Raw genomic sequence first — 18,644 nt, 5'->3', positions numbered from 1 at the left:
CGACAATGAAGGAACGACGATATAGTTCCAAGTCAGGATGGTGTGTGACTTGGAGGGCAACTTACAGGTGGTGGTGTTCCCATGTATTTGCTGCTCTTGTCCTTCTAGGTGGTAAAGGTCATAGGGCTTGGAAGATGCTGTTGAGCAAGCCTTGCTGAGCTGCTGCTCAGCATCTTGTATACACTTTCGTGCCACGTAATTGCCAGGCAATGACCATCTCCAACTAGAGAGAATCTAACCATCTCCCCTTGACATTTAACGGCATTACCATCGCTGAATCCCCCACTATCAACATCCTAGGAGCTACCATTGACCAGAAACTGAACTGGAGTAGCCATGTAAATACCGTGGCTACAAGAGCAGGTCAGAGGTTAGGAATCCTGAGGCGAGTAACTCACCTCCTGACTCCCCAAAGCCTGTCCACCATCTACAAGGCACAAGTCAGGAGTGTGATGGAATACTCTCCACTTGCCTGAAAGGGTGCAGCTCCAACAACACTGAAGAAGCTCGACACCATCCAAACAAAGCAGCCCGCTTGATTGGCACCCCATCTACAAACATTCACTCCTTCCACCACCGATGCACAGTGGCAGCAGTGTGTACCATCTACAAGATGCACTGCAGCAACTCACCACGCCTCCTTAGACAGCACCTTCCAAACCCGTGACCTCTACCACCTAGAAGGACAAGGGCAGCAAATGTCTGGGAACACCACCACCTGCAAGTTCCCCCCCAAGTCATGCACCATCCTGACTTGGAACTATATCGCTGTTCCTTCACTGTCGCTGGGTCAAAATCCTGGAACTCCCTTCCAAACAGCACTGTGGGTATACCTACCCCACATGGACTGCAGAGGTTCAAGAAGGCAGCTCACCATCACCTTCTCAAGGGCAATTAGGGATGGGCAATAAATGCTGGCCTGGCCAGTGATGCCCACATTCCCCGAACGTATAAAAAAAAGCAAGGATAAGTCTATTGCTAATAGAGCTGTTTTAACTTGAACCTGCCATGCTAATATCGAACTGATTGGTTAAAGTTAAATTATATATTGGTTCAGATAGTGTAATAAGAAAAATAGTTCCCTTTTTAGAATGAATAAAAACAGATGCAAGCAACACTGCGAGATTTAAATAATGAAGGATGAAAGAGGAGTTCAATACAATTCTACATCAAAGGGAAATACCTGCTTTGTAAATTATCCTTTTTTAACAGCCAATGAAAAAAAAAGAGTATATTCAGCACAAAGTGGATATTTGAAAGAGTTTGGCACGATGTGAGGGAAAGTTTGGGTTAAGATCCTGCATGGCAAATTGGTGACAGTGACAACAGATTGTGTGACAACATTCAATGAAGGAGTGCAGCATGATGGTTTCAACCTTCTGGATGTGAAATCTGAAAGGACATACGCATTAGAGGAGATAGCGGCTTCACCAAGCAGGCTGTCTTTACAGAATATAAAAGGCTTTAGCAAGCACATGACACAATAGCCCCGCACATTGCCGAAAATATAATAGTGTTCGAACGATTCTCACTGTTGCAGCAAGGAAGAGATACTCCGTGCATTGAAAATCGCCAGAAGTTTCCTGTTGATTTGTGTGCTCCACTGATAGCCTCGCGAAAACAGAAGAGGAGTTGGAGGAGGTCTGGGTGGAGCATAAATACCAGCACAGACCAGCTGGGCCGAATGGCCTATTTCTGTGCTATAAACTTGATGTAATAATGAATGCACATTGTTATTTATATAGCCTGTGTTGAGGAATGAGGCTGAGGAGAACAGTGGGAACTGTTTCAGTTTATACATTAACAAAACCTGAAGATGAATATAAAAGTTCTATTCTTCAATAATCCCTCGAGTACAAGATTTTTTTTCCGAACTGGGATTCCTGCATATTGAGGTCGAAGCACGACTATTACAGATGTCAGGATAATTCAGCAACTCGCAAAATAGATCTGTAGCTTCGCTGTGCATAGGTCGGAGGGTTCAATACTCACTGGAGATTTTACTTACTTTGACAACAATAATTGCAGAAAGAGGAACAGTCTGAATGTCCAGCTGGTCAAATGCTCACTCAGGTCTTGCTTGAGGGTCTAAACCTTCTGAATAACTTACATCTTAACTGATCAAATTAGTACTGAAGGGCAAAGCAATTTTACAAGTTTAAAGGAGGTGCAAGAACAGAGAGGGACCTGGAGGCATTTGTGTACAAATCTTTGAAAGTGGCCGGACAGGTTAACAAAGCAGTTGGTAAAATATATGGCATCCTATACATTATAAATAGAGGCAAAGAGTACAAAAGCGAGGAGGTTATGCTGAATCTTTATAAAACACTGGTTCAGCTTCAACTGGCACATGGTGTCCAATTCTGGACACCACACACATTAGGAAGGACGGAAGAGAGGGTGCAAAAGAGATTTACTAGAATGGTTCCAGGGATGAGGGTTTACAGTTACATGGATAGACTGGAGAAGCTGAGGTTGTTCTCTTTAGAGAGGAGAAGGCTAAGAGGAAATTGATAAAGGTGTTGAAAATCATGACACTACTCCACCCACCTTGCCGGCATCTCAGGGGCAGAAGAGCATCACATTAGGATGGCCACCTGTCCAATCGGAAGGCTACAGCTGACAATGGGGGCACGAATCTCAAACTTTGGGCCCAGTGGCAATGAGGGGCAACACCCTCCGCAGGAAGGACAGAACCTTGGGCGTCAGGAGGGCATGGGATAGGAAGGAGAAGCAGGAAGGCAATGGAAGCCATGACCTAATCCCAGGATCTACTGATGAAAACGGAGCTACCTGGAGATGACTGAGACCCAGTGCCCCAGGAGACTGCAACTCATCAGGCAGATGGTCACTGATATCTGTGTGCTCCTCACCTCGCAGCACTGCTCACTACGCCATGCCAGTAGCCGTCAGAGTTACTGTGGCCTTGAACTTCTTTGCTTCTGGTTCCTTTGAAGGATCAGCTGTGGAACTTGGTGGCATCTCACAAACGGCTGCACACCACTGCATCTCACCGGTCACTGATGCCCTCTTTGCCAGAGCTGGATAGCACATTCATTTGATGATGGACACAGCTTTGCAGAGACAGAGGGCATTGAGTTCTGCCTCCATTGTTGGATTCCCCCAGGTGCAGGGCATCATCGATTGTACCCATGTGGCCATCAAGGCACCCAGTGACGAGCCAATGAGATTCATCAACAGGAAGGTCTTTCACTCCCCAAACATCCAACTGGTCTTTGACCACAACAAGAGCTTCCTCCATGTGTGTGCTCACTTTCCTGGCAGCTACCATGATTCCTTCATCCTCTGTGTCTATGCTGCTTTATATCTTCACTCCAACCCCCACAGGATGTGGATAGATCTTGGGGACAAGGGATATCCCTTGGAGACATGGCTACTCAACCCACTATGGGTGTCCCAGACACAGGCACCCAGGCAATACAACCAGAGCCACCTGCTCAGTAGGACAACCAGTGAGCAGGCCATCGGGCTTCTCAAGATGCGATTCAGTGCCTGGACTGGTTGGGCGGCATCCTCTAATACCTTCCTGCGAAGGTGTCTGTCATTGTGGTGGTTTGCTTTGCTCTCTATAACATGATCCTCCAGAGCGGTGTAGACCTTGAGGATGGTGAGACCCTCCCAGCTCATCAGGGGAGGAGCACGGGGGAGTAGTAGGTGAGAGAAGAGAAGAGGAGGCGGAGGAAGATTATGCTGAACAGAGAGACAAGGTGGCCTCCTCTTGCCACCCTTCAGTATGGGGACCTCCCTCAGGACCCCGAGCATTAGATCCAGATTGACATCGATGAAGCAAGGGTGCCAGACCTTCAGCTCCCCTGTGACATCTCACTTCCCTCTGGTGCAGTGAAAGGCTTTAGCACAATCAGCAGATCTTTCCTTTAGGACAACCAGTAGCCTCCGTGATGACTGCCATGGAGAGTCTAAATCAATCCCACACTTCATCTGCCCCACCTCCGCTGCCCACTGGCTCTAAGTGGGCAGGAAACCCATCTCCATATCTATTCAGGGCTTTACCCACAAAAATCTAAACTTTCATCAGTCTGCCAGTGGAGGTGGGTTTCTGACCCAAAAACAGACCGGCTCCTGTTCCCGCCTCCATTGCAAAAATTCAGTATGAATGGTATGAATAGGCACTCAAAGAACAGAGCTGTCAGCTTGAATGAATTCAGGATAGATATTGTGCAGGGTTCTAAGAGAGAGAAATGTAAGTGTTAGCCAGGATGAAATGGATCTTTGCTGAGATTAACTGATAAGAAGAAACAATGTTGGGAAGTTGCAGAGATACGAAAACAAGGCAACAGAGTGTCTAAAGATTCTTTGATGTCTGATAACCGAATGTCAGATTTTGTAAAGGAATCCCATATAAAACAGCTCATTCTACATGGCTCTAAAACCACAGATAACATCATCAACAATAACAACAATAACTTGCACTTATATAGCATCTTTAATATAGGAAAAGGCACTTCAGAGGAGTGATTCTTGACACCGAGCCACATAAGGAGACATTAGGATGGGTGAAGAGGTACATTTTAAGGAGAGTCTTAAAGGAGGAGAGAGGTAGAGAGATGGACAGGCGTGGGGAGGAGACAATTTGTTTCTGTTCTATACATTCTATGCAGTTTTATGTAAACATGCTGCTCCAAAAACAGTCAGAGGCAAAGCATTGACTTACTTTGCACCTTCATGTGTGGTTTTGGTCTCCTTACCTAATGAAGGTCATACTTGCAATAAAAGGGAATGCAACGAAGGTTGACCAGACTGGTTCCTGGGATCAGGGGATTTTCCTATGAGGAGAGATTGAGTTGGCTAGGTCTATGTGCCTTGGAGCTTAGAAGAATGAAGGGTGATCGAATTGAAACATATAAAGTTCTTAAAGGGTTTAACAGGGTAGATGCTGAGAGGCTGTTCCTCCCTGGCTGGAGAATCTAGATCACAGTCTCAGAATAAGAGGTCAGTCATTTACGACTGAGATGAGGAGACATTTCTTCACTCAAAAGCTGGTGAATCTTTGGAATTCTCTACTCCAGAGAACTATGGATGCTCAATCAATGATATTCAAGACAGAGGTTGGTAGATTTTTGGATACTGAGGGAATTAAGGGATATGGGGATAGTGTAGGAAGATGGAGTTGAGATAGAAGATCAGCCATGATCTTGTTGAATGGTGGAGCAGGCTCGAAGGGCCAAATGGCCTCCTCCTGCTCTTATTTCACATGTTCATGCTTTTTACTCTCTGCTTTGTCATTTCAGCACCTTTAAAGTCTTACTCACCCATCTACCTTTTGGACCAGGATTCCCCTTTGGCCCAACTAAACCCTGCAATAAACAGAAGAATAAACATATTAGTAGCTAAGATTATAAAAAAAATACTTCTGGAAATCATGATTCTATTAAAACTAATTTTTCTTTCATTGCACACAAAATAAACTTTAATACTTTGCTGACTTTAATAATATTGTCGATCAGTTCTACATTATGTAATTACCAATGCTGTACATTCATACTGGCTGTGCCTTTTTATTCAATACTATTGGGGCCAATACAACTTAATCTTTCATGATTCCCCTCAAAATTGCTCTTGCTCTTTACAAAATGAGAGTTAAGAAAAATTGTGGCTCCCATTTTCAAAAGCCTCACAGCAGAATATGAGCAAGAATTACAGAACCATTAAGTTAGAACTACATATACCGTAAACTAACATAGTATTTATGGAGTACTCTCAGATTTCAAATGCTACCTTACGTTGTAATTTTACTCTATACTGTTAAGTTTGTGCGACACTCAGCGAAACGGAATTGGAACAATTAGGAAAATAGGAGGAGGCCATTCAGCCCCTTGAGCCTGTTCTGCCATTCAGTGAAATCAGAGCTGATTTGTTTCTTAACTCCAGCCACTCGTCTTGGCTCCATATTTAAACACTCAGCTGGCAAAAATATAGCAATTTCAGATTTATTAAGTGAGCCAACATCAACTGTTTCTTGTCTGAGAGAATTCCACACACCTACCATCCTCTGTGTGAAGAAATGTTTTCTAACTTCACAGAATCACAGATTCTGATTTTAAGCTTGTGTCCCCTTGACTTAGACTCTCCCCACCACTGAACAAAGTTTCTCTTTATCCATCCTACCAATTCCTTTCAAATTTACAAACCTCTGTTAAATCACCCCTTAACCTTCTAAATACCAGGAATATAAGCCTGGCTTATCTTTGAGAATGTTTCTAATTGGTTTGCATTGACAGGGCTCACCTTCCAATGGTCTCATGTGTGACTCATTTACCATTGGTCTTGAGATTAGGTGGATAAGGTAGATAGAGATTTTTCTGTAGAGACTACAGGAACAGTGCGCCATGCTACAGTGCTACTGTGAGAAGGATTTAAATCCATGTCAATCTAAGCAGTAAGGAAGCAACAATTCTCCTTATGGTGATTCTTGATCTGAGCTAACAGAGGAAGAAAATTCAGAAGGAAAGTCAATCTGGCTCAATCTTCCACAATAGAACATCAGGACAAGGCAGCCTCATTGCTGATCTAGGCAGAAGCCACCTGACCGTTTCCTAATTCAGTCTGTAATACTGCTACAACAAATTACATTTATATAGTGGCTTTAAAATAGCATAACATCCCAAGGAGCTTCACAGGAGTGGCATGGACCTGATGGGCCGAATGGCTTGTTTCTGTGCTGTAAGTAGTTGGTGTTTCAATGTATTAAATAACAATTCTGTGCCCAGAGAGCTCAGTCATTGAGTACATTGAAGACAGAGATCGATAGATTTTTGTACATTAAGGGAATCGATGTATATGGGGGATGGGAAAGTTGAGTTGATCTAGAAGATCAGTCATGGTCTTATTGAATGGTAAAGCAGGCGCAAGGGGCTGAACGGCCTACTCCTGCTCCTATTTCTTATGTTCTTATGTCACATTGGAGGTAGCAAGGCAGAGGTGACAGAGATAGGGAGTGGTATACAGAGAAGTACAAAAAAGATTGAAAGAAAAGGAATGCCCAGATGTCATATAATTGCTAACATCAAATAGACGAGTGTTATATCACTTCAAAAGTATCAGTGACTAAAGATAACCATTCTAGGAGATAAATGAGTGCATTGAATCACAGAATCACAGAATAATACAGTGCAGAAGAGGCCCTTCGGCCTATCGAGTCTGCACCGATACATTAAAGACACCTGACCAAAAATTGGCAAGTCATGTTGCAGCTGTACAGAACCTTAGTTAGGCCACACTTAGAATATTGCGTGCAATTCTGGTCGCCACACTACCAGAAGGATGTGGAGGCTTTGGAGAGGGTACAGAAGAGGTTTACCAGGATGTTGCCTGGTCTGGAGGGCATTAGCTATGAGGAGAGGTTGGATAAACTCGGATTGTTTTCACTGGAATGACGGAGGTGGAGGGGCGACATGATAGAGGTTTACAAAGTTATGAGTGGCATTGTCAGAGTGGATAGTCAGAAGCTTTTTCCCAGGGTGGAAGAGTCAGTTACTAGGGGACATAGGTTTAAGGTGCGAGGGGTAAAGTTTAGAGGGGATGTGCGAGGCAAGTTTTTTACACAGCGGGTGGTGAGTGCCTGGAACTTGCTGCCAGGGGAGGTGGTGGAAGCAGATACGATAGCGACGTTTAAGAGGCATCTTGACAAATACATGAATAGGAAGGGAATAGAGGGATATGGGCCCCGGAAGTGCAGAAGGTGTTAGTTTCGGCAGGCATCAAGATCGGCGCAGGCTTGGAGGACCGAATGGCCTGTTCCTGTGCTGTACAGTTCTTTGTTCTTTGTCTACCTAATCCCATTTGCCAGCACTTGGCCCATAGCCTTGAATGTTATGACATGCCAAGTGCTCATCCAGGTACTTTGTAAAGGATGTGAGGCAACCTGCATCTACCACCCTCCCAGGCAGGGCATTCCAGACCGTCACCACCCTCTGGGTAAAAAAGTTCTTCCTCAAATCCCCCTTAAACAGCATTTTGCTTTCATAAAGAGCTTCTAAAAGTAGTGGTACATTAAGTTGATTTTAATATGTAAATTCTTCAGGTACATAATTTGGCTACAATCATGAACACCAAATTTATTGATTTCAATTCCACAACTTCTCTCGGCCAAGGTTTGGCTCAGTTGTTATTTCATAGCACTCCTCGTTTGAAATGCACTCCCTGCCGTAAATTGGCGATGGTGACAACCACCTACGTCACAAAAGGTAGTGTCACAGATTAATAAAGTCATCAAAAAAGCAAACAAAGCACTGGGGTTCATTTCTAAAGGGATAGAGTTGAAAAGCAGAGAAGCTACGTTAAACCTGTACAGAACATTTGTTAGACCACACCGGGAGAACCGTGCACAGTTCTGGTCTCAATATTACAAGAAGGATATTGAGGCACTGGAGAAGGTGCAAGAAATGATTTACAAGGATGATATAAGAACTGAGAGGTTATAACTATCGGGAAAGATTGAACAGGCTGTGTCTCTTTTCTCTAGAAAAGAGAAGGCTGAGGGGTGAACAGTTAAAGGTCTTTAAAATTATGAAAGGGTTTGATAGGGTAGATATAGAGATGTTTCCACTTTCAGGGCAGTCCAATATGAGGAGACATAAATATAAGACAGTCACTAATAAATCCAATAAGGAATTCAGGAGAAACCCCTTTACCCAGAGAGTGGTGAGAATGTGGAACTCACTACCACAGGGAGTGGTTGAGGTGAATAGTATCGCTACATTTAGGGGAAGTTGGATAAACACACGAGGGAGAAAGGAATAGAAGGATATGCTGATAGGGGGAGATGAAGAGGGCAGGAAGAGGCTCGTGTGGATCATAAACATTGGCACGGAGCAGATTCTATGCTGTAAACTCTACGTAATACCAAATAATTCAAAAGAGTAAAATTAAGAAAGTGAAACAACAAAGGTGAAAAGAAAAACACTAACAGGTTGAAAGGTAAAAGCGTTCTTACAATAACAACAACTTACATTTATATAGTGTCTTTCACATAGTAAAACATCCCAAGGTGCTTCACAGGAGCGTAATTGAATAAAACTTGGTGTACACAAATGCCTCAATCTTATTCTAAGGTTTAAAGAAAGGTTAAGACTGGCGGATTGCGGGAACTGAACAAAAAACAACATTGGAAGCAATGTTGTTGAACCCCCTGAAAAATCCAAAGTGTAGTTACTGCACCTGCCTGCCAGGGTATCCACTCACACCAGGTTCTCCATCCAGCCCAGCAGGACCCTGCAGAGGAAGAACATCTGAAATTAACATCTGTACTGCTAGTAAAAGCAACAGGCTCGAGTTTCTGCTTTGGGCACAATGGGGAAATTTTATTTTTATTTAATTGCAGGATGTGGGTGTCACTGGCTCGGCCAGTATTTATTTCCCATCCCTAGTTGCCCTTGAGAAGGTGGTGGTGAGCTGCCTTTATGAATACAACTAAGTACTTGGTAGACCATTTCAGAGGGCAGTTAGGAGTCTGTGGGTCTGGAGTCACATGTAGGTCAGACCAGGTAAGGACGGCAGATTTCCTTCTCTAAAGGGCATAGTGAACCAAATGGATTTTTACAACAATCAAGTAGTTTCATGGTCACCATTACTGACACTATTTTTTTTATTCTAGACTTATTTAATTAACAGAATGATGGGATTTGAACTCATCATCTCTGGGTTATCAGCCCAGTAAACTATACAACCATAATAAAAACAGAAAGTGCTGGAAATGCTCAGCAGGTCTGGCAGCATCTGTGGAGAGAGAAACAGAGTTAACGTTTCAGGTCAGTGACCTTTCATCAGAACTGGCAAAGGTTAGAAAATAATTAGGTTTTAAGCAAGTGAAGGGGACGGGAGTGGGGAAGAGAACAAAGGGGAAGGTGTGTGATAGGGCAGAGGGCAGGAGAGCATCAGCCTCCACATCCAAAGGATTATCCTTTGCCATTTACGCCACCTCCAGCAATATGCCACCACCAAACACATCTTCCCTTCCCTTCCCCTGTCAGCATTCCGAAGGGATTGTTCCCTCTGCAACACCCTGGTCCACTCCTCCATCACCCCCGACACCTCGTCCCCTTCCCACAGCACCTTCCCATGCAATCGCAAGAGGTGTAATACCTGCCCTTTTACCTCCTCTCTCCTCACCATCCAAGGCCCCAAACACTCCTTCCAGGTGAAGCAGCAATTTACTTGTACTTCCTTCAATTTAGTAGACTTTATTCACTGCTCACAATGTGGTCGCCTCTATGTTGGGGAGACCAAATGCAAATTGGTGACCGCTTTGTGGAACACCTGTGCTCAGTCCGAAAGCATGACCCCGAGCTTCTGGTTGCTTGCCATTTCAACACCCTCCCCTGCTCTCAGGCCAACATCTCTGGCTTTGGCCTGCTCTACTGTTCCAGTGAACATCAACACAAGCTCAAGGAGCAGCACCTGATCTTTCGATTAGGCACTCTACAGCCTTGCGGACTGAACACTGAGTTCAATAACTTCAGAGCATGACTGGCCTTTTTTCATATTTTTATATTTTTTATTTTTTATGTTTTTCATGTAGACAAGGCTGCTCATTATTCCACTATTAACACTTTCTCTGGACTAATGCTTTGTCTTTCACCACTAACATTAACACTTTCTTTCCCTTTGTCCCAGGACAGCTTTGTTATTTAATCTCTCCTGTGCTCTGCCCGATCAAACACCTTCCCTTTCATTCTCTATCCCTCACCATCCCTTTCACTTGCTTAAAACCTAATTCTTTTCTAACCTTTGCCAGTTCTGAAGAAGGGTCACTGACCTGAAATGTTAACTCTGTTTCTCTCTCCACAGATGCTGCCAGACCTGCTGAGTATTTCCAGTACTTGCTGTTTTTATTTCAGATTTCCAGCATCTGCAGTATTTTGCTTTTATCACTATATGACCATAAATTGGCTGAAAATGTGATTATAACCAAAAATAAGCTCTTTTAATCAAGGTGTCCAATCCTCAACCTGTGAGTGACCTGATTTAAAGTCACCGAAAGCGATTTTAAAACACTATGGTGAACCATTTAATTGGTGTACGCCACTCAGTTTCTTAGTAAATGAAACACATTTGGATATGAAAATCTTTTAAATGGTGTCAACGAGTGCCGATACGCCTCACAAAATTAACGCAATTTGAAGAGCCATCCGAACCAGTACAATCAGCGGAATCTCGGAATTTCAACCTGTGGCTAGATTTGTGGGTCCGATCTGATTTGAACTGAATCCTGCACCAGCGGAAAAGATCAAGGTAAACACAAGTGTCAGTGGTTTTGGGTGTAATTCACTTATGCTTAAAATTCCCCGATCTTTTGTGCCGGTTCAACTGTTTCTGCCTGGTTTTCACGGATATTACTGACGGAAACAACCCATTAACACACAGCATCAGTTCAAATTAAAGTACAATCATTCAATATGAAAAGCACATAAAAACTGACAAAGTATGTCACATCAAGGTGCTTTGTTGAATGATTATTTTTTTAGTCCACTGACTGGAGATTTGAATTTATATTTTTTAATAGAAATTTTAAAAGGAACAGATAAAAGATGACTTTGCTAGCAGCTTAAGATGGCCACCTAATTTGCAACACAGTATCCTACATTGCAAGGCCTGTGAGGAGGGAGACTAAATGTCTGCTCATCCCAACAAGAACCAAGACCCAGGAAGTTGAAGTGAACTGCTTGTTCTTTTTCTTTTAGCAAGAAGAAATAATGCTAACTACTATGCTTGAATCACTGAGTGATTGTCATGTGAAAAACCCCTCCCCATTTGTGATTTTAAGCTTGCGTTTCTCTGTAGCAGCAAAGAGAAGCATCTGGACTCTGACAAGTGGGAGTCTCTCTTTATTTTATTTTTTTTATTTAGAGATACAGCACTGAAACAGGCCCTTCGGCCCACCGAGTCTGTGCCGAACATCAACCACCCATTTATACTAATCCTACACTAATTCCATATGCCTACCACATCCCCACCTGTCCCTATATTTCCCTACAACCTACCTATACTAGGGGCAATTTATAATGGCCAATTTACCTATCAACCTGCAAGTCTTTGGCATCTCTCTCTCTCTCTCTCTCCATTCCAGCTTGCAAGTTTCAAATCCTGCCTGTTGACTGACCACCTCTGCATACTCCGGCTACAATCAGAAACCCCATTGGACGAAATCATCTGCATCACTGTCTCCAAGAGACCCACCGAATCCGTCGTCTATCTCTTCAAACTAAAAACCTCAGGACCACCGATTCCAGCCGAATCACCACAGACTGTATACTTTTTTTTTCTATGGACTCTAACTTGACCAATCTACCCTTTCCTACTCTGTAACCTGTGTGTGTGTGTGTGTGTAAACCTCTAGTGCATGCGTGTGAGTGAAAGTTGGTGTGTAGTTTATTATTTTAATTAGTTATGTTTAAGTACAATCAAGTTAATCTCTTTCTTTGTTAAACTCAAGAAAACCTGTCCGATTGGTTCATGTTATAATCATAACAAGTAAGTAATCAAACTACTACTGAATTGGCCAGTACATCCACTTTAAAAAAATTAAACCTGTTGTGGTCAAGCAAGGAGAGGGAAAAAAGCGAAGCCCTTCGACCCCTCCTCACCTGACTGTAACAAGTCGTTTAGAAGTTTAGGTAGAGTCGTATCATGCGAACATCTGCATTTTATTGAGATTTCAGTCCTTGGATGGATTCCAACTGAGGAGAAAGATTTGTTACAATAGGAGTATAAATGCTAACTCTGATCTGCAGACTCAATGCAACTTAATAAATGCTTTGGAGGCAGCCTCGTAATGTTATTGCATTATGAGCCCTGAGGCTTAAAGTACAGTTAACACTCGGAAAAAGAGCAGATTCACTGTCTTGGCTGAATCCTCAAATTCCTGCTGGTTGGCTGGCTGCTCTTTGGCACTGGCTTAAACTCAATCAACTAGTCTGCTACTCGTGAGACGCAGATAAATATCAGAGTTTGGGACTCAGCCCTGTAAGTGAACGACAAATGGTACGTTGCCCCCTCATCCCTTTAGGTATTCCACCCATGTAACTAAAAGATCTAGCAGTATTGTGATTAAACATTGTGCACAGGTGATTAGATATGTTTGTTCAGTTACAAAGTGAGGCATTACTTTATTAACTTGTTATGCCAATAATCAGGGGTCTGAAAATAACTTGTTGCCTTCATTCAACCAAAATAACTGAGTGACACAATGGGCTGGATTTTACCCGAGGCAGACGGGAATTCGCCACCGACTTTTGCGTCGGTGACGAACCCGCTTCCGCCTGGCCCGGGAATCTGTCCCGTACTTTACGGATCCCCGGGCTTTAACTGTCCTGAGGCGGGACTGCCAATCAGTGGGCTGGGAGCTCTTATTCCCAGCAGCGCCAACAGGAGCGGTGGCCACTGCTGGGACTGCAGCCCGGCCGATGCAATGGACCCTAGAGGGTGGGTAAGTTGGGTATGCCTCACCAGGGGGATCAGTCGTACCCTGGGGAGGCTAGGGTAGTCGTTTGGGGGGAGGGGGTGTCTTGGGTCCCGAGGGTGGGTTGGGAGGCAGGAGCAGTCCTCAATCGGGCACCCTGTGCCCGACTGCCATGGCCCCCCCACTCCCCCCATGGGGCGCGGAAAGGCCGGAAGCTCTCGCTGGGCGGCCTTTCACGCCCCCGGCACGCCCGCTTGCCATGGGTAAAATACCCGTGGAGGCGGGCGAGGGCCGTTAAGTGGCCACTTAAGGACCTTGATTGGCCTCGGGCGGGAGGGCCGGTTCCTCCCCCCCCACCCCTGCCCAACCGCCATAAAGTTCATCGGAGGCAGGAGTGGGGCGGGTAGGCCTCCCGGAGCCTCCTGATCAATTTTACGCCGCTCCCACGCCATTATCCAACCCGTTGGGGCGGCGTAAAAGTCAGCCCAACATTTCAAATATGCCCGCTACTTGGATTTCTTATTTTTGTGATTAAATAAAGTCTTGGCATGATAATCCCAAATATTGCAAGATTATGTAGAGTTAAATAGCACAGCACAGGAACAGGCCATTCGGCCCAACTGGTCCATGGTGGTGTTTATGCTCCACATGAGCCTCCTCCCACCCCCTCTTCATCTCTCCCTATCAACATATCCATCTATTCCTTTCTCCCTCATGTGTTTCTCCAGCTTCCCCTAAATGTATCGATACTATTCACCTCAACCACTCCCTGTGGTAGTGAGTTCCACATTCTCACCACTCTCTGGGGAAAGGGGTTGCTCCTAAATTCCCAATTGGATTTATTTATTTTATTTAGAGATACAGCACTGAAACAGGCCCTTTGGCCCACCGAGTCTGTGCCGACCATCAACCACCCATTTATACTAATCCTACACTAATCCCATATTCCTACCACATCCCCACCTGTCCCTATATTCCCCTACCTATAATAGGGGCAATTTATAATGGCCAATTTACCTATCAACCTGCAAGTCTTTTGGTGGTGGGAGGAAACCAGAGCACCCGGAGGAAACCCACGCAGACACAGGGAGAACTTGCAAACTCCACACAGGCAGCACCCAGAATTGAATCCGGGTCGCTGGAGCTGTGAGGCTGCGGTGCTAACCACTGAGCCACTGTGCCGCCCTATTTGTTCGTGACTATCTTATATTTATGTCTCCTCATATTCGACTGCCCTGAAAGTGGAAACATCCTCGCTATCTCTACCCTATCAAACCCTTTCAGAATTTTAAAGCCCTTTAACAGTTCACCCCTTTCTCTTTTCTAGAGAAAAGAGCCCCAGCCTCTTCAGTCTTTCCTGATAGGTATAACCTCTCTGTTCTGGTGTCATCCTTGTCGATCTTCTTTACACTGTCTCCATTGCCTCTATATTGATCAAGATGACTTCACGAATATTTTAAGTTAAAATCGCATTGCGGATGATGTTCTTGGGCTGTGACTTTCATGTTGTCAATTGGGACCCCACCTCCATGTGTTGGCTGCCATTTGAATTGCCGGAGATGTATGATGCATGGATGTTAGCTCCACCTATTAGGAGGGCATAGCAATGGATTCTCCGGCATTGTAATATTTACCCTCATGGAGGGATAGATTTTGCAATTCCTGCCTGGGTGTACAACAGGTGTTGCAAATTTGGCCGCCCTGTCACTAGAAATAAAAACCAGGCAGTTCCATGAAGGGCATCCGATCCATTAACAGCAACAATTTGCATTTATATAGCGCCTTTAACAGAGTAAAAATGTTCCAAGGCACTTCACAGGAATATTGCCAGACAATAATTTGACACCAAACCACATAAGGAGATATTAGGGCAAGAGAACGAAACCTTGGTCAAACAGGTAGGTTTTTTAAAGAACGTCATAAAGGAGAGGTAGAGAGATGGAGAAGTTTAGGAAGGGAATTCCAGAGCTTAGGGACCAGGCAGTTGAAGGCACTGCCACCAATGGTGCAGCAATGGAAATCCCTGCAGGCCAGAATTGGAGGAGGGCAGAGATCCTGGAGTGTTGTGAGGCTGGAGGAGATTACAGAGGTAGGGAGGGGCAAGTCCATGGGGGGATTTGAAAACAAGGATGAGAATTTTAAAATTAAAGCAGAGCTTGACTGGGAGCCAATGTAGGTCATCGAGCACGGGGTGATGGATGAACAGGACTTGGTGCGATGGGGGGGACAGGAACATCCAACACTGTGACAAACAACACTTTACAAAATGTACATGTTAGGAGGAAGAGAAGGGCAGCACATACTCGTTCCCCTGGTGGTCCGCGTGCACCTTGATATCCTTTGGGACCCTGAAACAGAAAGAATCAGAAGAACTGAAGTTTCTTTGGTGGCCAAATAGATTGAAACTCAACACACTGTGTCGACCGACACCTTAAATGCATTACAGAACGTAATTAGTGGCAGATAGTCTTTGAAGATGCAAAGTTAATTTATTCGCATAATCAGTAGTCACCAGAGCGAAACCAAAATATTTCTTGGAGAAAAGTTTTCTTTAACAAAAGTCACATTCATTTGAAGGAGAATCGTCTACAGAAACAGACGGAGCAAATTTTCGATTTTCTACCATTAAGCAAATTGTCAAATAATCATAGAACTATCGAATCCCATACAGAAGAAGGCCATTCGACCCATCATACCCATGCCAGCTCTTTAAAGGAGCTATCCAATTAGTTCCACTGCCCTGCTCTTTCCCTATAGCCCTGCAAAACTTTCCCCTCCAAGTATTTATCCAATTCCCTTTTGAAAGTTATTATTGAATCTGCTTCCACCGCCCTTTCAGGCAGCACATTCCAGATCACAACAACTCACTGCCTAAAAACGGTTCTCCTCATCTCTCCCTCTAGTTCTTCTACCAGTTATCTGTGTCTTCTAGTTACAGATTCTCCAGTTTCTCCTTATTTACTCTATCAAAACCTGTCATAATTTGGAACACCTTTATTAAATTTACCCTTAACCTTCTTTGATCTAAGAGCAATCCCAGCTTCTCCAGTCTCTCCACGTAATTGAAGTCCCTCATCCCTCGAACCCTCTCGTAAATCGCCTCTGCACCTTCTCCAAGGCCTTGACATCCTTCCCAAAGTGTGGTGCCCACAATTTGTTACAATACTCCAGTTGGAGCTTAGCCAGTGGCTTAAAAAAGTTTAGGATAACTTCCTTGCTATTGTGCTCCAGTGTATGTTGGTCACATTTTAGAAATCACACTTCAACATGTGTCACTTTATTGCAAATAACTAAAATAATTACATAGAATGTACAGCACAGAAACAAGCCATTTGATCCAACTGCTCCGTGTTGATATTTCTGCTCCACACGAGCCTCCTCCCACCCCTCTTCATCTCCCCCTATCAGCATATCCTTCTCTTCCTTTCTCCCTCATGTGTTTATCCAGCTTCCCCTTAAATGTATCGATACTATACACCTCAACCACTCCCTGTGGTAGCGAGTTCCACATTCTCACCACTCTCTGGGTAAAGAAATTTCTCCTGCATTCCCCATTGGATTTATTAGTGACTTTCTTATATTCATAACACCTAGTTTTGGACTAACCCACAAGTGGAAATATCATCAGAGAAATCAGTGCAGGACTCTTCCAATATACCCGTTCCCCAGCAATCTAACCAATGCTCCTTTAATTACTTGTGTAATTGCATAGAATGCCAAAAATAACCTGGAAAGAGAGTATATAAAGAAAGAGGAATAAAGGCCAATGAAGGTATGAGAATTATTCTTTCAAAAGCTGGAGACAGTCCAATCAACTTATGCATTCCCACTCCCTGTGTTAGCAGTCACAGACTAATGAAAGTTAAGTCAGCCAAATATAATTATCTGATCAATACTATAACAAAAGCCAACACTGCCAGTAAAGTTATGGCGATATCACTTTCAACTTTCTTCTCGAGAGTGATGAAGTACCATGGTGAATCTCTGGAATTCTCTGTCTCAGAGAGTTGTGGAGGCTCGGTCACTAGATGTATTTAAGGAGGAGGTAAATAGATTTTTGAAATCTCGGGGAGTCGAGTGTTAGGCAGAGCAGGCCTGAAAGAGGAGTTGATGCCTGGGACAGATCAGCCATGATCTTATTGAATGGTGGGGCAGGCTTGAGGGGCTGAATGGCTTTCTCCTGCTCCTATTTCTTATGTTCTTATGGGAAGTTAATTTGCTCTTTGTGTCATTTAATAATATACTTCATATTGGCAATTTCACTGCTGCTCTTGATTGCTGAGCTTTCACAAGAAATAGGAGCAGGAGTAGGCCATTCAGCCCCTCGAGCCTGCTCTGCCATTCAATATGATTATGGGTGATCTGACTGTAGCCTTAACTCCACTTTCCTGCCTGTCCTCCATAACCCTTGACTCCCTTGTAGATCAAAAATCTGTCGAACTCAGCCTTGAATATATTCAATGACCCAGCCTCCACTAATCTCTGGGGAAGAGAATTCCAAAAATTAACAACCCTCTGAGAGAAGAAATTCCTCCTCATCTCTGTCTTAAAAGGGAGACCCCTTATTTTGAAACTGTGCCCCCTAGTTCTAGATTCCCCTACGAGGGACAACATCCTCTCAGCATCTACCCTGTCAAGCCCCTTCAGAATCTTATATGTTTTAATAAGATCACCTCTCATTCTTCTAATCTCCAATAAGTATAGGCTCAACCTTTCCTTAAAAAACAACCCTTTTATCCCAGGAATCAGCCAAGTGAACCTTCTCTGAACTACTTCCAATGCAAGTATATCCCCCCTTACGTAAGGAGGTCAAAACTGTACAGAGTACTCTAGGTGTGGTTTCACCAATGCCCTGTATAGTTACAGCAAGACATCCCTACTTTTACATGCCATTCTCCCTTGCAATTAATGACAACATTCCATTTACTTTCCTAGTTACTTGCTGCACCTGCATGCTAACCTTTAGTGATTCATGGACGGGGACACCCAGATCCCTTTGTACTGCAGCACAGGGGCGGCACAGTGGCGCAGTGGTTAGCACCGCAGCCTCACAGCTCCAGGGACCCGGGTTCGATTCCGGGTACTGCCTGTGTGGAGTTTGTAAGTTCTCCCTGTGTCTGCGTGGGTTTTCTCCGGGTGCTCCGGTTTCCTCCCACAAGCCTAAAGACTTGCAGGTTGATAGGTAAATTGACCATTGTAAATTGTC

The 18,644-nt window shown here is 44.1% G+C and overlaps 1 protein-coding gene across 1 annotated transcript in view; it reads right to left on the bottom strand.

The window, feature by feature from the left end:
- Positions 1 to 18,644, bottom strand: part of LOC137373159 (collagen alpha-1(XXIV) chain) — a 351,399-nt gene that overhangs the window by 257,967 nt on the left and 74,788 nt on the right. Inside the window, exons 8-10 of the mRNA XM_068038018.1 lie at positions 15,742 to 15,786; positions 9,199 to 9,252; positions 5,292 to 5,336 (exon numbers count right to left, since the gene is read on the bottom strand). Of these exons, the coding sequence (XP_067894119.1) occupies positions 5,292 to 5,336; positions 9,199 to 9,252; positions 15,742 to 15,786 (144 nt within the window). The remainder of the gene's footprint in view (positions 1 to 5,291; positions 5,337 to 9,198; positions 9,253 to 15,741; positions 15,787 to 18,644) is intronic.

Source organism: Heterodontus francisci, chromosome 8 (assembly GCF_036365525.1).
Source record: "Heterodontus francisci isolate sHetFra1 chromosome 8, sHetFra1.hap1, whole genome shotgun sequence".
Classification (NCBI taxonomy): Eukaryota; Metazoa; Chordata; class Chondrichthyes; order Heterodontiformes; family Heterodontidae; genus Heterodontus; species Heterodontus francisci.
This window is presented reverse-complemented; position numbering and strand designations above follow the sequence as displayed.